Here is a 25,195-nt window from a genome sequence, read left to right as displayed (position 1 = left end):
GGTGGCTAAACATACCAACGTTAATCAAATTGCGATCGTAGTGAATGCGCACCTTGGGAATATAAATGGGAGGGCTGGTGGGGTGCGAAGATTGTCACCTCGCTTTGCGCAACTTTTGCCATGCCTCTACAATTGTGTGTAAAGCTGAGAGTCTGGGATTACAAAAATAAAATATCAGCGCTCACATGATAATGAAAATGCTTACGAGTGCTTAGTTTTTTAATTCGATGTTTTCAACGGCACTCCATGCTATCTATACGTAGAGCCTAAGAATTTATAAATGGCTTGTAAAAAGGTTGTGCAGTTCGTGCCTTGTGATACTCTAGTAGAAAAACTTCATTGAAAGGCTATTTCAGTGTTAGGCTCCTAAGGTGACTTGATAAATGTCATCATTCTGCTCCAAATCAAGGTTTTTCTGCTACAAAATCGAGATTTCGCTGCTCCAAAAACTGCTCCCAAATCTGATTCAGCTGTCTCACCCCTGTAGTAGCAAATGCCAGAAGTGCTTTCTGGATATTCACTGAGTACTCACGGAATATTCACTGCAGGCTTAGCTGCCTTATACTAGGTGCTTTACATGTCCAAATTGGCAACATATGCACGCATCGTATGTGAGCTCTCATGCATGTGCATATGCTGTGCAGCTCAATAATTTGTTGCCAGGGCTCTAAATCTTTTAAATACCAAGTTAAGGAACTGCAGAGAATCATCTACGGTGTGCTTTTTATGAACCCAAAGGTTACTCCTAGAAAATTTCATTGACAGGGCAGTGGTAAAAGACATAGTGGCAGGAAGACGTGTGCAAATGGCAACATGCATTGTGCTGTTGTGCATTCCTGTCATCCTTGCCTCTTCCGCTGCAGTGAATTGTAGCTGTGAATCAACCTGTACACACCAAGATACATCTTTAGTGACAAGGAATGCTTGAAAAGCAGCTGGGGTTCAAGGAAGGTAGAACGTAGTCATGGCCACTTAACTTTATTTCTATTTATGCTTGCAATATTACTGTGATGGCTTGATACTGGTAATATCACATTGGTGATTGCATAATTATGTCATCACCCAAGGGCTAGGTGTTCATAGTATTACGGCAAGTATTCAAAGCCACTTTCTCTTTAGTTTCTCATTACCTGAAACTACATCAAGAAGTTAACTCAGCCAATAAAGATTGAACTCAGTCTTGAATGGCATTAAAATACAAACTGCTTTTATTGAAGGTTGGTTGATATGCAGACCTCATGGTGTATTTAATTTATAGGTAAGAAAAGTGTTGCACACAAGGATCCGTTTGATAGTTTGCTGCTCATATTTTGATCAACATACGTTTGTTTTTCTCATGCACATTTTAATTTTCTGCTCTAAATCTTGTTGTTTTCTGTTTTGCCTTTCAGCACATGAAGGACAAGTTCTGGAACTTTGTCTTCTACAAGTTTATCTTCATCTTTGGTGTGATGAATGTGCAGTACATGGATGAAGTGGTTTTGTGGTGCAGCTGGTTTTCTGTGCTCGGCTTTCTCCATCTACTGGCCCAGCTCTGCAAGGATAGATTTGAATACGTGAGTCTCTGCATGTGCTCATCGCTACTGGGGTGGAATGTAGGGCAGTAAGATAGTGTTGAAGCGACACTAAAGTGTAGAGGCAACACAATGAATACAAATGTACCACTCATGGCAGCACCTTGCTTATTAATGCAAAAATGCCGAAAGCATGAAGGCGAGTATTGCCGCCCCGTAGCTTTCCCATACTCCGGTTTGTGATGTTGCAAATTGTGAATGGCGGAGCTTGTCTATGCAATTTCCTAAAACAAGCATGAAAGCAAATGTGTGTAAATGTAAAATAAATGCATGTGGGAACTCGACTCGACACATGTTTCAAAGAAGCATGAACTTTAGCCATTTTTAGTTTTTATTTGCGGGTGAACACGAAAGCTATTGCCTTGTTCACTGTTCACATTTAGACAACAACCAGTGGCAACACTTCGAAATTACTGATGCAGTCGGCTAAACGACATCTGGCTGTCCGATGCCGTGCAGCAAAATCACGTGACTAGTTTTTGCGGTAGCTTCTCCTAAGCAGGAGGACCTCCCTTACAGGAAATGCCTTGAATGACTTCGTAGGCGGACCGTCTGCACAATGTGTGATGTGATCTTTTGTGTCACAGGAGTCTTTGTTTGCCCAACTTGTCATACAGTTGAATCAATACCAAGTGCGAGCTGACAGCACCAGCATTGTCATGCAGTAGTTTCTACAGATACCAACAGAGTAATCTGCGACTTTTTTTGGACAATCCATTTTTCATAATTGTAAAGCGACAGCTTAATTGCTTGTGAAAGTTCAGTTACACTTTTAAACAGTCCACTGTTAAGCGACGCCACTCAAAGCATGCATTATATGGGGGTCAAGATTGATTTTGAATTCTTGCTCTGGGCATGTGTTAGCACCAGTACTCACTGATAAGTTTTAAATATATACTCTGTCATGAGTCATGACCCATCACTGCAACTACTGCATCATATAAAGCATACATTCACCTTGTTACATGTATATTTGCGTGTAAGTATATAACATTATTTTATGTGCCATAGTGCCATAAATGTCCCAGTGCCCGGTATTGTTGGGAGTGTGTTTCAAAGGTGTCCCAATCACGTCCATGATGCTGGCCCATAGACTTTCTAAACACAACAAAAGTAGCTGCATGCAGTAGTCGTAAGTGCAATAGTGGGGCATCATGGTATCAAAGGAAAGATCGAGCTGCACCAGTGCTCAACTCTACAGCTCCAAAGGACTCATCCATTACCTTCAAGCCTGGGATCCACGCAGGATGACTCTGCTGTAGTGATTTTATTTAGATTTCATGTTTTCTGTTTGTTTCTTACCAATTTCCTCTTATGCGATCCAAAGAGCAAGTGAGGCGTGGTACCGTATGCATATCACCCACCGCTTGGTACTGCTCATGTATCGCTGTTGTGGCCACACGGTAGCTGGTTTCAGTGGAGGCCACTTGATAAGGCCTCAGCTGCACACCAAGCAGAGATGACATATAGAGGAGGCGTACTCTGCTTCTCACCTTATTGCTAAACATTCTAAAAGTACCCATTTTAAGGCTCAGCACATTTCCAAGATGTTTCTAAGAAGGTCACACTGCATTCACTAGTTCCAATTTTCGCCAGCTTGAGCCATCAAGCCATCATGGTGTTGAGGAAGCCTGCTTGTTTCACATTCCAGAGTTCCTGGGCTTGATTCCCATCCAGGCCCAAATTTCCCCAATTTTTATTTCAGCTCATTTACTTTACTATGTTTACAGATTTTTACAGAAATTTGGCATCAACCCAAGCATTCTTTGACTTGTTTTTTTTGTTTTTTGCGTCATCAGCCATTTTGATGTTTTAATTTTGATGCTGACTTGTATCAGTGCCTTTCCCAAAAAGAGGTTGCACAGCAGCTCTTTTTGGGTCATGTCAAGGAGGTAAAGCATCTGGCATTGCATACCATTTCGTTGCTACATTTCCAGCGGCTTGCTTATCGTATTCTTTGTCTCACCAGCCAATTCAGGGGATTGGGTCCTCTACTAGGAGGCCCCGGCATTAAAAGAAATAAAGAAGGGCGGCCATGCCAGTTTCACAAACTAGCAGGGCATGCACCTTTCACTTTCAGCTCATGTTCTCACTGAAGCACCACCATTGCCACCGCCCTGTCATACCTATGCAACATTCTTTTTTTCTTTTTTACTGGCAGAAGGTGTTGAAAATTACTAACACCTAACAGCTAAATTCCAAAGGAACCGATGGTACTCGTTCAAATTTGTGATGAACTTCATCTTTTTATTGCATGTAGCAGCGACTGTAATCAACCCGTTAGAAAGTCAGCACGTGTGTGATAATAGTGCTATGCAGCATAAGAGTGTGTTTTAAAACGAGAAGTACAATCTCTGGAAGTCTGTGCTGGAACATTTGATGGAGAAGCAAAAAATTCAGTTCCATTGGACAGTGTAAAGGTGGAGACCAGCGGAGCTGTTTGTGGGTTATTGGTTGATCACAAACCCTCACTTAAACCACGCCGTCGGGCCGGGGAAGCAGTCAGAAGGATTGCAGCCATGCCGATGTTTTGTGTTTTCCGCCTTGCGGTATTTTCAGTTCCTATGGACACCACGCTAACGCTTGGCACTCGTGGCACGTTCGTCGTCGGTGGTCCTCTTATGCTGCATTCGCTATTTTTTTTCTTTGAGTATGCTCCGCTGTGTAAGCTGGCTTTCCCACATTGTTGTGCAAAGGCCAAGCTTTCACTGATCTTCTTAGTCGGCTGGTAGGACATTTTTCCAGGGGTAATAAATGCCATTTTATCTCGGAATATGAAGCATGGGAGGCTAACAGGTGGCTGGAGGAAGACTGTGGGCCGAAGGGTAGAGGAGGGAGGCGGCTTTTCTCGGCTTGCACACGAAAAAAAAAATGGGGAGTTATAACAGCTCTGCTGTCAACTGTTCGCAGAGTGGTCCAGGCACCATAACACAAACTAAGAGCAAAAAAGCTTTCATCACCTTCTACTTCTTACACACTACTAAGGGATTATACAATGTTATCTCAGGTGGGCCAAGCTGCAGGTATATTTTGACCATCTGCTACATGATTACTTAATGCAAGTTCTGATTGAAATAAAAAATTGCCAACAAATGTTGCCAAGCGCATTATGAATTGACCAAAAGCTGTCAACCAGCACCTGTCTGTCCATGGCCATGGGCTCCACTGATTCTGCACCCACTGCTGCTTTACTACAATGATGTCATGGGTAATGATGGTACCGCAAGTGGTCTCATCAGCCATCACTTTTGCTTGGGTTTTCACATCTTCTCCGCTTCCCCCCCCCCCTCCCCCCCCCCCCCTGCCCATAATGGAGACTTTCCAGCCCGTGACCTGGAAGTGGCCTTGGTGTGACCTTGATATGGCCTCCTGCACAACGCAGTGGGCATGTCAGTTATAAATGCACGGATGACAAGGACACAAAGGTTATGCCATCATTTGCATCAGGGGACCTGAATTAGTGTTATGCTACGGGGTCAGCAGTATCTGTGCCAAGTAAAACTTTTTTATGTGTAGCAGAAAGCTCAGTTTTGCTGCAAAATTCATACCTCCCCTCTTCTTTATGCTTTTGGATCCCCGCCATCATTCTGCTGTTTATACGCCGTGCTTCGCAGAGTTCAGATCGGAGAGTATTTTTATGCATTTCTGGTGAAGGGAAGTGTTATCTTTGCGCCGTCTGCTTGCCATTGGTGGGATCCGTCAATGCTAGCAGCTTCAGCGAATTGGCATTGCATACAGCATGCTTACATGGTGTCATATTCTTGTAAGTATCTTCTTCCTCATGTTTGATAAAAAAAGGAATAAGGCAGGTAGAAAGAAAAATGCACAGCGAGTTTCCCGTCCATGCATTTATTTATGCAATAAATACTCACATTTATTATTTTTCTATAGCTGTACTTTGTTTTAGGGATAGCCCTTTGCACCACTGATGTTCTAGAGGAGTACTGAAAAGTATTCAGTTCCTGCTCGCTCATGAACTATAACGTATGAATTAAGACTGGCCAACATACTGATGATAATGAATTACAGTGCCATTCATGTCACCAGTTTTGATGTTAGCTGCCCAGAGCCTGAGAATGTGTGCGGGGTTCTCTGCAACCTATTTCACGCCGCTTTTTTCTTTCCAAGCCTTGTCATTGGCTTCAAAAGCATCCAAGGCCACCATTTACGACCACCAATACCCTGCTTCCCCCAAGCTCAATTAAAGACTAGTCCTGCCATATTCGCAGGTTTTGATCTGCCCAGAGGTCGGGATGGCACAGGTAAAGGGGTGTAGGAGACAAAAACTCTACAAGGCCCACCAAAATGTTTGTTTTGTGTTGTTCGGTTTGCTGTGCACTGACTTGTCAGTTTCATCCCTGGTTAATACGCATGCCGCTGACGAGGAAGGGGTGGAGGGCAACTTCAAGTTTTAGAAGCTTCTTTATATCGCACTCTTCGCCAAGTAATTTTGGGTGGCTGAGCCTCTGCTAACTTGCTTGACATCACAGAGCAGCTAAGCCACCGTTTCCCAGTCTCTCCAAACTAGGTATGCAAATGTCAGTTTAAAAGTGGTTCCAAGCAATGTTTTTATGCTCATGGTTGCAGGAGGGCATCTTGGCATCTCCAGGACACTTCACGTGTAATTTTCTTATACACAGAAAAATCTTGTATAGTACGGTAATTCATTTGGTGCTCTTTGGCCAACTTACCTGTGCACAAAAAAAAAAAACCTCGTCATTACGATAATTGTTGCCCCCGTTGAAGTCAAATTATTCAGATCTTCCCAGTGATGTAAGAATTATAACGCATTGAACATTTTTGAAGCTATTTTGTCAGGCATTAGTAATAGTAAGGGAAACCACTGCTTTTCAGTAGATGATCAATCATATACGACAAGAGGGAATAAAAATGTGTCAGCTTCAACCTCTGCAGAGAAAGCACTCTTACAATAGCAATTAAAACATTGAAAAAAGTGCACAAGCAAGGCAAAAACCAAACAGAATAATTTACTACACAATGTGAACAACAAACTGCATAAGTGCTGTACAGCCTAATGCTTTAAATGAGCAAGTAAAAGCGAAGCAATCATTTCAAGCAGGGTAATGTAATGGCAGTCAAGCTTAGCCTCACAAATTTTATGCGCTGTTTGGTTTAAAGGACCGAAAAAAAATGGCTATAAACTGAACTCTACGTAGTTATGCAGCTACAAAATAATTCAAAATGATGGGAAAGTGTTTTTCAAAAATATTCTCCTATTCTATGGAATGCATTGCATGACCACTAACATTGCACAGTGTCAACAAAGTAATTGTTAAAATGTTAATTAAGCTCTTTTACAATGCAATGGTGATTGCCTGAGTTAATTCAGAGTGCAGTGGCAATGTTTGGGGCAAAGTCGCATTTTGCAAGGTATTCAGTCACTTCAATCACAGGCATGTTTTGTTTTGTTTTCTTCAGCCAAAAGCTCCTTAAGGTTCATACATGACAGCAGTCTCGAGAATTTCCTTCCAGTTCCCTGATATTGTATGAGAACTGGAGTCATTTGCTTCACTTTTCCCATTAGAAAATCCCGGGTGGAATTTTGTGTCCCAGTCAGCAACAGCCTTGTCCTGCTAAGATTTCCTGCTGGAGGAAGGAACCTCAGACTTAACCCATGGCAAACAGAGCTCCCGTTGAGAAAAGCTTGTTCTATGTCTAACTTTGATGCAAGCTGTCTTGCTTCTCTCAGTGCCTCTTGGAGCCTTCTTCAGAGTACAACATGCAGAGAAAACATTTTGTACCTTTTAAAACTTAAAAATATAAATAGCGAATTTTTACGCTGTGGTAGTAGCTTGCTAGCTGAATCTATCCTCAAGTGTGAGACTTCTGCTAGTTTCTCTCTCTACCCGCCGCAGTGGCTCAGTGGCCAAGGTGTTGTGCTGCTGAGCACAAGGACGCGGGTTCAATTCCCGGCCGTGGCGGCCACTTTTCTGGTGGAGGCAAACAGCAAAAATGCCCGTGTGTTCGAGATTTTGGCGCACGTCAAGATCCCCAGGTGGTAGAAGTTAATGTGGAGCCCTCCACTACAGCGCGCCTCACCGTCTGTGTAGTATCAGCGCGTTAAACCCTACAATCAATCGCTTAGTTTGTTTTATCAGAAGGTGTCACGAGCTTCTCTAATGCATTAAAATTGGTGTTAGGTTAATTCGGGGGTTGACATCAGGGTTTTCTGTCCGAAATTTGGCGCTTGTTTGGAAATGAAGCAGTAATGATGGCAGTAAAGAGCATTGATAACTTTGACTTAATTTTTCAGTAATACATGTACGTCCTATATGAAGTTGCACTTCCTGCTTACAAGTGATGGCAGCATCAGCAATTGTGATGCCAGCCGGGAGCAAAATTGGAGGTGTGGAGCCCCAGCTATAATTCCAAGGCTGCGGCAGAGGGAGGCTTCCCTTTGGCCGCACCTGTCATGATTCCTTCTAGGCCAACTTTCTTGTCGAGTTTAAATTTTCGTTGGATTTCTGCCGTCAGGGTATTGAGCAGCTAAAATAAATCTTTCCTCGTTACATATTTAAAATCTAATGACAAGGTGAATCAGAACGGGATGTAGATTTCTGTCCCTTTAATGGTTTTTTCTTGTTGTTTCGACGGGGAATTTGAGATTAGAGCGCTCAGCATGGAGCGCTGGCCTTCTGCGTCGCCGCTCCAACGAAAGGATGTCGCTCAGTTTTATATCAGCTTGAGCATAGAGAGCTTGGGGCCTGCAAGCTCTCCATGCTCAAGCTGAAGTAAAACTGAGTGACACCCTTTCATCGCCAGGCCCCGCGATTTTATGGCAATCGTAGTTTTGCCACCATTAATGATTCGCTCTGTGGCGTGAAGCAGGGAGACCGTCTCCAAAATGTTGTCTGGCTGATGCACAATGGGCCGTGGCTAGTGGGGGATACGCGCAAGGGGTGGAAGGCGCGACAGTCACGATTTGAAGCGAATTCTGCCTGCTACTTCAGTCCCTCTGGGAATAAACCAACTTTTCCAGGGCCTTCGGGGACTCACCAGAAGTCTAAAGGTGCCATTTTACTGGCGATTTGTACATTAGGGGGAGCCGTCGCTCCCCCTGTACCCTTGTTTTAACGCCCCTGCAGAGTGGTGACATCTCATTCACGTCAACTTCATAATGACCATGTGATCAGCATTAACATCACGTGCATTACCTTGAATGAGACTTTCATGCCCTCAAAAACTACTTAAGGGGGGGACGTGGCAAGTAAAATGACTTTTTTACATATGGACCAAATCGAATCAAATTAGGAGCATTTATGTAGCTAACCATTCTAACAACAAAACTGAAATCAGTTTAAAGATACCATATATACTTTTTAAGTTAGAAGACTAATTACCTGAAACTTGTATTCAGCATAATTTACTAATTAGGCAAGAAGTCAACAAGATTTTTACGTCAGTGTGATCAGAAATGTCTATTCTGTGCAAGGAAGCTATTAGATTATTGCATTATATCCTTTAGGCGTAAAGAAAGAACAAGAGAAGTTTCACCTTCCTTTCGAAATCAAATAGTTTCATGTCAAAAAGAAAGTGAAACTTCTGTCTTTCTTTTTGGACCCCTAAAGGAAATAAAGCAATAATCAAATATAGCTTCTTTGCACAGAATAGACCTTCCTGATCACGCTGACATAAAAATTTTGTTTAGTTATTGCCTAATTAGTGAATTAATCTTGGAGCGGCTTTGTGAAGGTAATTAGTCGGGTAACTCAAAGTATAGAAGATATCTTTAAACTGATTTAAGTTTTGTTAAGTTTTGTTATTAGGTTAACTACATAAAGTCTCCTAATTTGACTAAATTTGGTCCATAAATAACAAAAATAGTTTTACTTGCCACGTACCCCCTTAAAAAATTCACAACAATGTGAAGCCCTATGCTTAAACCTAATGCTTAAAACCTACTTGGCTTACCAAACAGCCTGCCAGTTTATTTATAGCAATTTGAAACCAAGTAACTACGGCATAGTAAAGTTCAAAAATCCTTTGTTGCTATAGCCAAAGCGTCTGACCCAGGTCTTGCCATGGCTTCAAGACGGGGATTAGCATCAAAAGTAGGCTGGCTTCAACACTGGAATTCAAAAGCCATGTCTTAAAGCCATGTCTTGCCATGGCTTCAAGAGTGGAATTAGCATCAAGTAGGTCGGCTTAAACTCTGGGATTCAAAACGAGATTGAATAAGGGCAGGCGACATATCGATTTTTTTTTGCTTATAAGGGCACGTTTAGAAACGTTTACGATGCATATTTTTTGCTCTTTAATCATCGGTGTTTTGTTACACATGGCATCAAAAATTCAGTCACTTTTCAGGAAGACCATTGACCTAACAAATGTTACCAGCGTGCTAGCAGAGCTTTCATTGATGAAAGCTCTCGTTAGTGAATGCATTGATGAAGTTACGAGGCATGATTAGTTCCAAATGCGGAACGCCAGCTGCAGTTTTGACACACAGATTCAAAAACAATATAGGGAATCCGAAAGTCTAAAGATCAAGATGAAAAACACCACAAAGAATGACACGACCACTTTAACAGAGACACATCTGCTCCCATAACATAACCACCTTGCTGAGGCACTCAACTTCTGTTATTCGTGCACCATGCAACGACACTTCGTCTCTACATTTACAATGGCCATGTGGATGAAAAAACATACAGGAATGTCATGGTAGTCGATTTTAGTTAGCTGGAGGGGGAGTGGTTGCGACGTGATAAGGTGCGTCCTGCCAAAATTCCATTTTAGGTGGGTTGTGTCACGCAAAGGGCAAAATGCCTCCATACAAATTTGACAGGTCCTATAATTCCTGCGCTTTCGCTCACCCCGAACAAACGCTACACATGCTCTGTAACTAGCAACAACAACTTGTCTATAGGGCTAAGGTCAATGCTCTGTAACTAGCAACAACTTGTCATAGGGCTAAGGTCAATGCTCTGTAACTAGCAACAACTTGTCTGTAGGGCTAAGGTAGTTGCAACTTCTCTCTGCTTGGCACCAGTCACACAATCAGTTCTGTCATTTTTTTATCTGCTGTGGAGGACATGCATACATAAAACTTAAACTTGCTCTGTTGAATTACATTCTCCTTAAGAAAAAAAAAGTGAAAATTTTCAGTGATGCCATAGTTTAGTAGTCACCAGCACTGCTATTTTATCATTAGGATTGAAACTTGATGCAGTTAGTTGAGAAGCCACAAAAATTTTGCAGTAATGAAGGCTGTTATAACAAAGTCTTGGGACCATGGAGAAAAAAAAGAAGAAAGAAAAGAACAGTATTGCACATAACAATACCCTGTAAAAATGATAGAAACCTGTAAGTGATTTAGGGGAGAGATCTGCTTGAGTAACATACCTGTTTGGTAATGGGGAACTTGTTCCCTTTTTTGTAAAGTGTCGAGGAGCCCATACAATACATACCTGTCTTCCAGGAGACCAAAGCACGTTTTCTCAGCACTCTGATTTCTCAGTGCTTCTATGACTGCTGGTAAATACATACTATGTAAACTGCTGTTTCGTAATTTATGAGCATGAGGTACCAAGCTTTGCTGCATTCCACAAATTTATCAATTACTTTGTTGATAGCATGAATGTGGTCCATTTTTTAGTAGATAACTCCTCCTAAATCCTATTACTTTGTGAAACTCGTGTTGGTAATTTGGTTTAACATTACTTCGATAAATGATTAATGAACACATGAACATTTAAAAAAAAACAACTAGCTGGTCTAGTTTATTCATATTATGGAATTTAACTGTACCCAAGAGACATGGATACAAGGTGAAGGAAGGTATTTTCTTGTCTTTTTTGGGAGGGGGGGGGGGGGGGGGGTTGAAGCGGGAGAGGGCAGGGGAAGAGGGGCGGGGGGGTAGTGTAAGGTAAAGTGCTAATTGAGACAAAGGTCTCAGGCTGGCGTAATACCAAGCTTTGCGACCCTTGCACCAATCATAGGTTGTACAATGCTGGCTCTGCCGTGTTCTCAAGCCTGTAGGATGCTAGTAAAGGGACACTAATGACTTAATATAGTTTTAACTTGGAGATCACACTTTTGAAAGCCCCTTTGAAGAAGGCAACAATGCAGTTTATCGTTGTGATGAGGGACTAACACAAAGGTCGGTAAAAGGCAAATGGAAGAAAGGTTAGTGGGAAACTACGGAATAGACAGTCGCATCGATCGAGGAGATACACTGGTGCAATTTGCAGGGAGAAATCACCGGGGGTTGATAAACACATTCTAAAAATGAAGGCTTCTTTCTGACATAAAGCTTTGGCTTCTGTTTGTTGGCAAGCAATGATTTGCTCGGTTAACAACAAATGATCATTTTTCCACGGTGCAAAAGAGGTTGTCGCACAAAGAGGGGCCACCTAGGGGAAGGTATACTGAGTACCCCCCTGATTCCCTAACGTGGCCCTGACATTGACAGCTGGGCAGCAGTGTAGCTGATTTTACCTGTAATCTCAGACTTCTGCTGCTGCTCGTTGTATATACTATAGACACATACAGAAAAAGGGGATGACGGCTCACAATCATACACTTAAATATTTTACTGTACTTATACTACAGGGCAGAGCATGTGAGATGCTGAAAGAAATCTTTCTACCAGTGGTTGTGAGAAAGCCTGTTTAATGAGGCTTAAAAGCTGAAATTTTGGTTTAAAAAAGACGTGCTGAGTATTTTTATTTTCTATGTGCATTTATTTCTATTGACTTGTCTCTGCCACAGTGTTCGTTTCAGTGAAACACTTAGGCAAGCTCCGCCAACCCATTTCCCCTCTCACAATTTATAATGCCACAAATCATAGTGGAGGGAAGCGTATGGTGACAATACCTGTTTTCAGGCTTTTACAATTCTGTGCATCAGCAACCGCTGCTGCTGCTGCTGCTGTTATATTAATAGAGGAACATTAAGCCTCATTACATGAAAATCTGGCATCCAGTGTCTGTGTTGGTGATGGTTTCCAAACCAAGTGATGGTTTCCAAAATGGCTGGTGGCACAAAGAGGATAAAAGTTTTTAAAAAATTGAGTGAATTTGGTTCTGGCATTTGAACTTCGGGTCTACAGAATGCGAGTTGGGCACACATCCCCTTCACCACAACCAATCCTTGACTCTAGTTAACTGAAGGTGGACCTAGTGAATACGTTGTGGCCTTCAGCTTAGGAACTTGTCAGAGACATGCACTGAGGCATACAGAGGTAATTCGAGCATGCTAATTTTGAGCATGCAAAGCACATTTACTCTAATAGCATCTATGTAGGGTTAACAAGGGTGAAGAAGCGAACGAAAGAGGCAAAAATGATGCAGAGGGAAGAGTATCTTGACATTGGTTTTAAGGGAACACAACCGGGAACACAACCGGGAACACAACCGCACCACTCGACACATTTCTGCACGTTTATGCAATGTACTCTGTAGTGTCGGCCTCGGCGAGAGCAGAGCCATGAAACATGGTCGCCCTTTGGAAGTACACTCAGAAGAAGGTACAAAGGATGTAGTGGGCTCTTCTACTTGGATGAAATGCAAAATAGGTCTTTGAAGGGTTTTTTCGGACTTCATCTGGATGTTACAAAAAAAGGTGTAGAGACTCGATCCACCCCTAGCACAGTGCCTTTAATAATGAGTTTGCTTACAAGTGTTCTTTCAAATTTCTTAACTCCGATCATGTTATAAATCACAGCGTACAGCTTCATGAAGGGCAAGATTTGAAAACTGAGAATGTTGTCTGCTATGCTTCTGAAATGCACATTTCATCGTGGGCTATGCAGAATCGGGAGCATGGTCACTGCTTGATGTCATTTTATCGTAGCACATGATGTTTGCCTGGTTCCAAACAGAAATTCTTCCACGTGTACCCACCTGGCTTCTCAATATTTGGAGGGCTGTAACAAAGTAGGAGCCACAAGAATAACTAATAATATCACGTGTCTACTATGACCAGTATCAAGTATACACAGCATTGCTGCGAAGTATAATTGGTATTTATATCTTCACTCATTTGTACCCTTATACGAAGCCACCTTCAATATTGGGTTCTTTTCATGGTGATATTTCTTGCATGCAAGGACAGATCGTTCTTCATTACGTTAGCTGTTCAGTAAAACAACAATTAGCGCCATAAAATACTGAAGGATTCCCTACCCAAAAAGTGTAACATTATTTAAGTTCCTAAGGTAACACCACCATAGGATAGCCCACATAGTAGAATGAATGCATGGTCTTCTGTAGAAACAAAGCAAGCTGGGATGGATCAGCAGGAATGACTGGGGAGCTCGTATCAAAAACATGACTCTCCCCAGTCTCCTGTTGCTTCAGTAATGAGGCACCCCTCGCTGTGATAGGGCTACGTGATTCTATATAGGCCACTAGCACTGCCTACATTTGTGACATTGGATTATTGTGTCCATTGGCAATCTGACTATTGGTCAGGACGAAAGGAAATAGCAGGCTTGAGGTGCTCGTGTTGTGGTAAGAGTAGAACCCAAATTTACACATTAGAAAAGTGAATGTGACTGATTGAAATGCATATGGTTCACATGGGGGTTCTTTTTTGATTGCAGCTGTCGTTTTCGCCAACCACGCCCAAGTTGACTCACGTACGCTTGCTGGCCTTGCTGTGCGGAATCCTGCTGCTCTCGTTGGGCCTCTTTGCAGTCTGCGTGATCGTGGGCTTGCATGCAGGTGCCAACACATTTGCATTCATGGCTGCCGAGGTGAGATCATGGTCATTCCCTGCCACTTCATGCCTCACTTGTTCCCCAGTGCCAGAAGGCCGCAACAATCCTGCTTACCTCCGGTGTTTTCGACCAGTGATTCCCAACTAGTACATATACATCTGTCACTAACACCTCGTGTGGTGAAAGCTGTGAGGAAGGGCCAAACAAGTGTTTTTTTTTTTTTTTTAATGAATTTTGTGATGTTCTAAAGGTGTGGTGTTCTTGATTTGTTGCTTTGATTTCAGTTTCTGATTTTACCTGGTCTTTTTCCGGCTGTTTCCCATAATATAAGTATTGGTGCACCAACTAGCCTAATTCAAGATTCCAACTGGACTGTTTTTACTCGCACATTTATGCTTGTTTGGATTTTTATGCACCTTCTGACAGTGCAAAAAAAAAGAAAGACAACTGAAGGAAGGGTTCCTGTTGTGTGGACAACACTAGCAGTTCTGACAAAGAAAGGGTGGTGAGGGGGGGGGGGGGGGGTGCTTTCAGAGAGATTCACTGAAGAGTGATAGCATCCTGAGCAAACCCAAATAGATTTGCGTATTGCTGTTTGAGACACACTGCTGGGTGTGTTCAGATAAGAACAGCCAGAGTGGTGCCAGGACTATTTCAGATATCAGATTATATCTTCACAATGAACCTGACATTATTCCAGTCACAAACACAGGGTGGGATCCGCCGCAGTGGCTGCTTTTCAGGTGAAGGCGAGATATGAAAACGCCTGTGTGTCAAGATTTCGGCGCACGGTAAATATCCCCAGGTGGTCAAAATTAATCTGGAGCCCTCCACTACGCCACATCTCGTAGCCCAGGTATAGCTTTGGTGCGTTAAAGGAGCCATGAAGAGAAAACACAAGTTTGGTTCATTCAAAAGATTGTCTCGTTAGAATCATACTGACACCACTTTTAACGTAAACTTCGCTCAAATAAGCTACATAATTAGGAAAAACGGGAATGGTCATGCGACCCACCAGCTCATTTCCCGCAACAGAACCTATGTCGTCACATGAGCTAAGCTCTGCGATTGGCGGAGGCTGGCAGAAGCAGACGCAAATTAGGTAGAACTTACAAACTAGACGAACGAGCGATTTGCGCTTAAATTTAGGGCACATTCTTTACAAAGCAATAAGAATGATGGGACAAACAGTGGAAGTTACGAAAGCACATGTAAACATAGAAGTACTGATGCGTTCTGCTGTTCGTACTGCGCACAGCATGCTTGGTTTCGCTGCACAGCACTACGGGGCGTGGGGTTGTCTCAGACGACACTGGCCGATTGACGCAAGCAACGGTGTCTTACGTGACCCCATTTGTCGAGCGAGCACTGTTTCAGGGAACGAATATTTTCTCCCAGAACAAAAACAAGCCAGGTTTAAATGCGGGCAAAAACAAACAAAACGCTTGCCACGGTATGGTGGCGCCATCTAGGTTACGGAACGTAAAGAAACGCGGGAACAAACCAACACCGCTGTACAGGGTGGAGACAACCTTTGAACGGTCCCGTGCCGCCGCAATTGGGCCAACGGGCTCAACGCGTTATTCTTTTCGTTTCCCACGAGACCTAGCAACGCGAAACAGACAATATGATTCAAACTTCTTCAGTAAACCGCGTTACGGCGATAATTTTAGCGCGGTTTTGACACAATGACTTGCTTCGGCGGCGAGCGAGCAACCGAAAATGGCGGCGCCAGCGTATACGTGTCTCTACCCTGTACGGCGGATGCGTGAATGAAGGTACTCTAGGCTGCAGAGCGGTCGGTTTCAGTGATGTCACTTGGGACCACAAAAACGCACGATTGAGCGGGAAAATCAAAATTTTAACCTAAATTGTTTAATTTCTCAGTGAATAAAGCACCGTTTGTATCCGGACAAGCGCTGGGGGCACTATAAAACACGAAATCTTTCGAATAAAACCAACTTGCATTTTCTCTTCATGGCTCCTTTAAACCCCCAAAATCTAATCTAACACTGGCGTGGGAATCTCCACGTATATTTTTGGCCGGATGTTTGCAAACTTCTATGCAGTATTCAATGCAATTGAGGCCTTGCTACTTATATATTTTTAAAAAATTATTTTTGATATAGGGGCTTAGAGCAGTCTTCTTCAAAACTGTATTTTTAAAAGTTTTTCACCTGTCAGCCCAAAACTAAGCTCTCAAGATGCTGCTTCGATAAGTCTACAAAAAAACGCAAGTTTACAAAAAGTGTCAGCTTTCGGCATCATTCCCGTAGGCGTTGATTTCCCAAAATTTTCTCAGCTTGAGGTCCGATAATCTGGCATCATCCACAGAATCACTGATGCTAATGTCCCAGAAATCAGCTGTAGGTGCAGTTTAATTGCGAAGTTTGCAGTGTTTGTAAGCATGAGTAGCACATGAAGCACACGTGGAGGCAGCCGTCTGGCCCCTGCCAAATCACCACCAAATCAAAAAGAAACGTACTGTACACAAATCGAAACTGTAGTCTACAAACTACAAACCAAGCGGGCGTATTGTGCCTGAAAGCACTGTGGGAAGTTCTGTTGTAAGTAATAGCTGTAGTCCTTTACTTATCAAGAAGGGGGAAGGAAAGTGGACTGCAGGGAGGGGAAAGTGTATGGACTACACGAGGCTAGTCACCACGCCATTCGTTTGAGCATAAGCAAGAGATGAATAAACTGTGCCCATGCATCCCGGGTCAGCAATCGCGCCCTTCTTTGTTGCCATCCTGGTGGGCGCTTCCACAGCAAGTGACAAAGGGTTGCCAGAGTAGATTGTCTGGATGTTGCACGTCACTTGTTACAGCTGTACAAGGCCAATGTGGGCCAAGCGATGCAGTGTTCACGATGCAGCCGGTCACGATGTGCTGGGTAGTGCAATAATGTGGTAGGGAAAGCGTTACAAATTAAGTAATGGATCGCCTAGGTGCTTAACACTTCATGCATGTGCTGGAGCTGCTGGCACTGTTAAGAGCAGTGGCAAAGTACTTATCTTGTAAGCTTCTGACGGTATCCACTTATGCCAGCACACAAGATTATTCTAAACCTGTGTGTTTGTAGTATAGCAAAAACACAATGTTCCCATAACCAAGTAGACAAGAACTGAAACTGAAGCTTATTTAGGCAGTGTTTCTTTGACTTGCGTAAGACCAATCAGCAGTAAAACTTGCACCCGAGATGTAATTAAACATTTTGCTTTTCAGGCTGGTGAGTGCGCATGATAGCCAAGTTTCTTTAATGTTTTAGGAGCAATATGGAGGTAGTAGCAAATCCAAATGGTGCAGAAAATACCCATAAAACTCTGTCTACGACAAGCAGCCACAAATATAGTTCCACCAAGCTCTCTTTAGTGTCTCCTTTATACGAGTGGTTGTAAATGGAGAGTGCATGCGCTAGTTGGCTAAGGTGGACTTGGGCTTTCATGCAGTGCTGGCAATCGCTCCATCTGAGTGGCACCATGCTTTATGGCGAACACAAAAAGCCACCTTCTGTGGCTGTTTCATGTCTCGGAAAAAAAGTCAGGTTGGCGATGTGACATAGTACCTCTAGTTAAACATCCATTGGTTAGTTTTCCCTGGGCCCAATGCTGTTCGCCCAATGGTTCGCCCACTGGAATTGCATCTATTGCAAGAAAGCATGCAGCAGACATGCGTCTTTACTTTTTAGAGCCAGCACTTACAAATCTGTGGGCCAATGCACACCCCATGCAGTGAATAAAAGCGAAAAAAAATTTGATTGCAGGGCTTGCAGTGTCCATAGGAAATAGTTAAGTTGAAATGTGCTTTTTTTATCATTAATTTTCCAGGGGATGATATTGTATGCTCCACACTTTTTCTTTTCTTTCTTTCTATTGACTGCTATATTTCTAAGGTTGACACCATAGCTGCTGTTTCTGAATGAATGGTAAATGTACGATTGTGAACACATTTATCTTTCTTCCTTTCTCTCCCCCTCCCCCCCCCTTTTTTTTCCAGTGCTCTCTGGTCACAGTGCGTACACTGTATGTGATAGTCAGGTATGTATCACTAATCTTGATTCTAAGACATTGTAGGTTGGCAAATCGCTCCTTCAATGAGATATTAGCAGGAGGTGTACTTGCTCCAGAGGCCTTGTGTATTCCACCTGTGATTGGACATGTATTTACATTTACTCTTTGAGGTTTTTGGCTTAGAAGTGAATAATGATTTTTTTTTTTTTTTTCAAATAACTTCAAAAGGAATCATTCGAAGAGTTTCAAAACAAAATAAGCAGCAGCAACCACAAATACTGCAATGAGTACTCAAGTAGTCATTTATTTTTATGTTGTTAATAAACTTCAACAAATGTGATTATTTTATCGAGACTTGAATTGTCGTACAGAGGACTGCTTTGCATTTGATGCATTAAGCAGTAAGTCCTTAGCACAATGTTTGTCGTAGTAGCTCCATATCGAGTTGTAAGGCAGAACACCATCACTGAAATAAAGTGACTATATACACACAGGGGCACCAAGCACAAGCGCCAAAGAGAAACTGTCACTTCGGAGTTCTTTGATCTTCTCAGTGCACCAGCCACAATGCAATTTAGTCCTATGTTCAACCCACATGGGTGTCACAAAAAACAGCTCCGCATCTCCAACACAGAACCAAAATTATGGCATTCACACTTCCTCTATCAGCAGTCTCGTGTTATTTTTGTTTGTTTATTTCTCGTCTATGTGGTTATATCCATGCATACTTGGGATATAAAACTAATGAACCTCAGTGTTAGGTATTTGTTCGCATGCCAGTGTGTTAAAATGTTCTCGCATAGTAAATGCGCTTCCCTCGTGTTAGTCGTGAAAATTTGGGATTTTCCCCCCTCTGCATTTAATGTATCACCCCTTTTGGACAGAAAATGTAGCTATAGTGGGTGTGGCACATTTTATGTGCCACACCTACCGCTCAGATTGCCCACGGTTAGCAACCAGGTTGTATAAAGCACCGCCATGCCTGTTGCTGCCTTCATCACACCCCTCTTTGGCGCAGTGGAGTCTGACCTTCAAACAGTGAGGACGAGCTGGCGCAAGAAAATAAGAATCAGCTGTGTGAACGAAACTCCATCCAGTGAAGAAAATAAAAGTAGTGCCTAAAAATAGGTATTTTTAATTTCTGGCTGGACTGCTTGATCGGATTTGCACCATGGGCACCAGAGTTTTTAGACTAGTATATGTGTGCAACTCAAGTTTACTTTGAAGGTAAGCTTATGCTTATAAGCACCGTTAAATGTAGACCATATTTTTTACTTGTTAACATTAAAAAGGTAGAGTATACCAGGGTATTGTGCTGGTGAACTTAAAAATATAAATAATTATGAAAAGAAAAAGCTTAGGAAAGGTGTGCTGTATTACCACTCAAAATTTTGCATACACATATTCTGCTTTGACCACCAGTCTGTTTTCTTGTCGCTTCCTTAGGTGTGCTTTATGAACTAATTAAGAGGATGGTAACGGTCAGGATAGTGAACGTTTCTAAGCATTCAACATACTAGTGTTAGTATATATATAGAAACCTTGAAAAAAAAAAAACGGAAATTAGGATGGCCTTGTAAGACATGTCCAGTGCTATTAAATGTAAGCATAACCCTTGCTGTTGCGTCATTCTGCATACTATAGCTGTCTGTCAGGCTGTTTACACTTGTTTAGCATGTTTAGTGTCTTTTGGCCTGTAAAATGCATTTCAAGTACATATGCGAGTGAGCAGTTCTAGTCTCTCGCAGAGTACTGCATAGCATGTGCTTTCTTTTGACCACAGATATGGGATCCACCTGTGGGATGTTCACCATGAGAAAGTGTGGGAAAATCGTGCTGCGTACGTGTACTATGCAGAGCTGTGCTTTGAGTTGACAGCACTTGCCATTGACTTCTGCCATGACCTTCACATGCTGGTTCGTGTTACTGCATTGTTCTTGTTTGCATGCCATAGAGGTAGATGTCCCAGAACCACCTGGCCATGTAAATTGACACTGAAACAAGACATGGCACCCGGTAATGTCAAAACAAAGTGTGCTAGAGGAAACGTTTTCCCTTGAAGTGAATTTGTTTTATCATGTTAGAATGTTCCTTGTTTTTATGGTCTTTCCCTGTGTGCCCCTAATTTTTCACATATGCATTTGGCAGCAGAATATTTCATAGTTCATGGCTACAGGAACTGTATCAACCAGGCTTGTGGCATTGTAGTTCGACAATCAGATGCATAGAATTATTTTTTCTCAGAATTTCATGACTAGACATGTTTGAAATGTTAGGTCTTTCTAGCTTAAGATGTTGAGCTCAAAATTGAGAAGCTGAATTTGCAAAAGGTTTGTGAAAGCACAGCCATTCACTTTTATATCTGAGTAATATCTTGCCATGTGAACGCATTTGGAAGTGAGGAATACCCACCGGTGGAGAAATAGCAGAAGTGAAACAATTGAAATTTTTTTAAATAGAGCATCAATGCCCTGAATTCAAATGACAAGTTAACACATACTATGCACTTGAATTTTGCAGTACTGGGTAAGCATTTGCACCTGTATGCATACTCTCTTCTCACGTTTCGGTCTAATTGGCCCGCAGCCCATTAAAGTTCAATTTACTAGCCTCACGGGTCTCATTTCTTGAGCCAGTATAAGTATTTTTTGACCGCATAGTGGTGGTTTGTATGTTCTAAGCAACCAGATAGGTTGCTACAAAGGAAACAGTGATTATTAAACAGTTTTGTGCATAATTTAAATGTGGGAGAAAGTATGGAATTATGTTGTTTTTCTTGGATAGCAAATAGTCAAAACTCGATCTAACAAAACCTGATCTTACGAATTTCCCGATCCAACAAACAAACTCGGATTACCCCGCAGGTGCCTGTACGGCTCAATGCTTTTACGAACTCGAACTAACGAAGTAGATTCAGTGCCATTCCGATTTCGAGAAACATACTCATCTAAAAAGTTCTAGTTTCGAAAGTTTTTCGTCAAAACACGACAAACAGTATTACGCCACGTCAGAAGAAAAAAAAAACAAGTCATCTAGTACAGTTGGTTTCTGGCGCACAAGAGATGTCAGAGGATGCTGGCAACCCAGAAGAGGCTCCTGTGCCCACTCCAGGTCGGGTGATGGACGTTGTTAACTTGCTAAGGTGCCTTGTTGGGGCTCACGGAGCGTCGCGGCCGCAGCAATTACAGTGCCATGGTTGCTGTGGGGATGTACCCCTTTTTAGACTTCGAATTTATGGAATCAACTGCTTGTAAAATGACAGTCCCGATTTTACGAAGTTCTCGATTTAACGAAAAAATCTGTGGTTCCTGGTGACTTCGTTAGATTGAGTTTTAACTGTAACATAATAACCTATCATAAATTACCGCTCATTTGAAGGGCAAGGATAAGAACAGTTATGTACCGCTCCACAGCAAGTGGTATTTCAAGGCATGCGAGCGCTTAAAACTAAATGCAGCTAATAGTCATGCTGTGCATGGGACATGTATTCTGTGTACCACAGTTGGATTTTTCTCTATGGGCTCCTCCTCCTGACAAGCACAATAGTTATTGCTGATAATGAGGAGCATACAAGGGGCATGCATTTATATTTACATGCGTGCAAGAATTTTCATAGCAGTGTGTACTGCCGTTAATGACAAACGAGGCAAAAACTTGGGGTCTCCCTAAGCACTTAGAAAGAAAATGTAGATCAGCTCAACGAGCCATGGAAAGGGTCTAGGGGTAACAGAAGCAAAGAAGCAGCAGTGTGGTTCATTCTCGTTCAAATTAAGTGAAGGAAGTGGGCTTGGCCGAGTCATGTAATGCAGATGAAGGACGAGAGGCGGACCATGCGTGTGACGGAGGGGCTACCAAGGGGTGGTGAACAAAGTAGGGAAGCCCAAGGGTTCATTGCAGAAATGACACGAAAACACGATTGAAGGGGCTGGAAACCTTTGGGTGATCAGGCTGGGGTTCTGCAGTGGACACAAACAGGCTGATGATGGTGGTGGTGATGATAATGGTGAACTGCAAGAACTACTTTATTCGCTGGGGTTACCTACTTACAGCACTGGCTGTGTAGCCCGGTGTGTGTTATTGTACACTATGGTGCCGAGAAGCTAGCTTGCGAGTCTAGGGGCATCACTCGGGGTGTGTTTGCGTACTTCCAGTGATGGTCTCAGGCCTGCTGCTTTAAACAGGAAAGGATTAGTGTAGTCAAATAGACCAAAAGGCCTTGTTAACTTGAAAGTGATTTTACCTACATAACTGGCTAAGGTGAACCCAAGTACCTTATGCAATAGAATTTTGATTATGCAAATCTTTCGGAGTGACGAAAATTTGTTTCACCAAAAATGATAGTGTAAGTAATAAGCTGAACAAGCTCAGATAGGTGGAGGAAATGCATAGCTAGTTTGGATGAGCAGATATCAAATTTGAGACTGCGAATCGAATCGGATATTTTTGGATATGAATATTTTTACTTTAACATGTATGGAGCTTTGAAAATGTAAAGAAAAAACTTGGCCCAGTCAGTGCGTAGCACATCCAAGTGTTTATGTACTAGTGCTTGATAAGAAAATGGTACAAAAAATTTTTGATATAGACGAGATGGCAAAGCAGTGGAGCAAAAGTTGGGCACACATTGCCATGTTAAAATGCTGATGCCTTAACATGCTGTGAATACGGGAGTCTACTGGGTACAGTACCCCCATATTGAAAAAGGGCTCTTGCTGGGTGTGCTATTGGATATGGTATAGCCAACCCAAAGGGGCGTGCCATGGGGTAAAGCTTTGAAGTCTGTATGCCATGTGGCAAAGCCAACTTTTATTCAAAATTTGGATATTCAAAAACTCATGGACAACTAGTTACAACTCTTAACTCCCCACTCATGCTACCATATTGACAAGAAGCATTTTTTGGCTTAGAAGTTTTATAAGTAACGTTCCCTTTCAGCTAACATACACCAAAGCTATCATGCACTTGTTTCGCGCAAGGCTTACACAGGTTTGGCTTTTTTTGCACAGCGTTGGCGTCATGCAAAAAAGCTAACCCAATGGGGCCTTCTATGCGATGAAGTTTGCAGGTCATGCGGCAGAACCAACTTTTATTGGGCTATGATTCGTTAATTTTGAATATTCGAGAACTGCTAATCGAATCAAACAGCAAACACTATTCGTGAAGTATTCGAGGTTTCGAATATTCGCACACCTTTCTATGTTTAGTATTTTCTCTGCTTATGCGTGCAGAAATCTGTTAAACTTTGCATGTCTGTCCTTCTTTACACAGTTTTTCTCTTTGGAAACATATTTGAGGTTTCTGGTTTGCCAAGTTATGCTATCTTTGTTGAAAGTTCGTCTTTGCTGCTCGAAACTGTGCTCTGTTAAAAGTAATAGGATCAAGGGTAATGAGTTAGGGGGGAGTAAAGGAAAGGGGGGGGGTTAACGTGTTGGTCAGAGAATGGAGCAAAGGTGTGTTTGGTAAAGCAAGTCTGCATTTTTCAATTTGATTTTAGACATCTACTTACAGAATTCTTTCTAGTTCACTGTGTCTTAGGCAGACCTTCAGTATAAAATTGCCTTTCCTGTTGCCCTCTTTTGTTATCCTGTCACTGTAGACATTTGCCGTATTTGCACAATCCTAGCAAGCACCTTTTTTTAATGAAAATAGGCATTAAAAAAACCTGCACATTAGAATCGGACTCAAAACTCAAAAACCTCAAAACTGGAACTGCCAACTCTAAACCTAAATGAAGCGGCTCAATGAGTGATGGAGGCTTCATGCATATGCAAAGCAGTCATCTTCACGGAAATGGAATTGAACCGGGCACCATCCCATGCTTAAGGCATCCCAGAGTCATGTGTTCGCGATTGACGATAACAAGGAGACCACATTTTTAAGTGCAAAGCTTCACAGAAGGGCTTTAGCTGGCCACAGCATGTGCCAATTTATGTTAATTCAATGTTTTGTGCAATTTTAAGGCGTCTGTTAGTTGCATTATTTCGTGTGCGGTGTAGAATCGGCACCAAGTTATTTTTGTGGTTTCCAGGTGTTGAATTCTGCTGCGCATTACAATCGGGGGCGCATTAGAATCGTTCAAATATGGTAGTCCTTGCTGCTGTGACCTTCCATTTCGTATATAAGGTTCTGGTTCTCATTTCGAGCAATCTTTGGGGATACGAATTGGGTGCGCAGTCATACTGCAGTGCTTTCCTGCTGTTTTGTGGCTCCTAGAACCTCTAGATTGAAATTTGTTTCGTGGAACTCATTTTCCACTCGAAAAACAAACTGCGCGCACATTAACGGGGACAAGAACACATGAAGACGGCACAAGCGCAGTTTGTTTTTCGAGATGCATCATTACCGACTCGCCCAACCCTCAACCCTCATTTTCCACTGCTGTCTGATGCCGGGCCCAGTTAGATTTTTAGGCAAGAACTATCTTGCAATTCACTGGGTAGCATGTTGCAGATTTTATGCATTTTTCAAGTACCATCCAACTTGCACACACCTTACACTTCTCTCTGAGAAGCATTGATTGCTTTTCTTCGTGGGGGCTATGTGGTGCAAATGATGTCGAGGCTGAATGCATGGTGGCCCACTTGACAGAAATATGGATCGATCATCTTTAGCTGTCTTTATGTTGTGTGAATGGGAAATTATGCAAAAGTGCTTAGCTAAAGCAGCCTAATGCATTCCAACACACTGGGGGCAATCCACAAGCATAGCCGTATACTAAGTGCTGACATGAAGTTGGGGATTGTTGCAGTATGGTTATGTCACTGCAAGCTCAATTTGATTTTGGCATGTGGCTCCAATCCACCCCACTTTGTGGAAGTCGTAACCCTATGCGTGACGTCCCCTGAAACAAGGGCAAGTCACGTGGCAAAGGCACATGCGATTCAGTGAGAGGTTGCTTTCAAGTGCATATTTTCCACCACCCATATT

General features: G+C 42.5%; 1 protein-coding gene across 2 annotated transcripts in view; it reads left to right on the top strand.

Moving 5' to 3' along the window:
* The window catches only part of LOC144155716 (E3 ubiquitin-protein ligase AMFR-like), a 75,788-nt gene that overhangs the window by 32,110 nt on the left and 18,483 nt on the right, over positions 1-25,195 (top strand). Inside the window, exons 1-4 of one of the 2 annotated variants that reach the window (XM_077687330.1) lie at positions 1,373-1,556; positions 14,143-14,295; positions 18,255-18,295; positions 20,052-20,184. In XM_077687330.1, the coding sequence (XP_077543456.1) occupies positions 1,395-1,556; positions 14,143-14,295; positions 18,255-18,295; positions 20,052-20,184 (489 nt within the window). In that variant the 5' untranslated portion in view covers positions 1,373-1,394. Of the gene's footprint in view, positions 1-1,372; positions 1,557-14,142; positions 14,296-18,254; positions 18,296-20,051; positions 20,185-25,195 lie in introns of those variants that run through there. The other variant, XM_077687329.1, reaches the window with a different exon arrangement.

This window comes from Haemaphysalis longicornis, unplaced genomic scaffold (genome assembly GCF_048455015.1).
Source record: "Haemaphysalis longicornis isolate Haplotype H1 unplaced genomic scaffold, Haemaphysalis longicornis Haplotype H1 scaffold_1, whole genome shotgun sequence".
Lineage (NCBI taxonomy): Eukaryota > Metazoa > Arthropoda > Arachnida > Ixodida > Ixodidae > Haemaphysalis > Haemaphysalis longicornis.
This window is presented reverse-complemented; position numbering and strand designations above follow the sequence as displayed.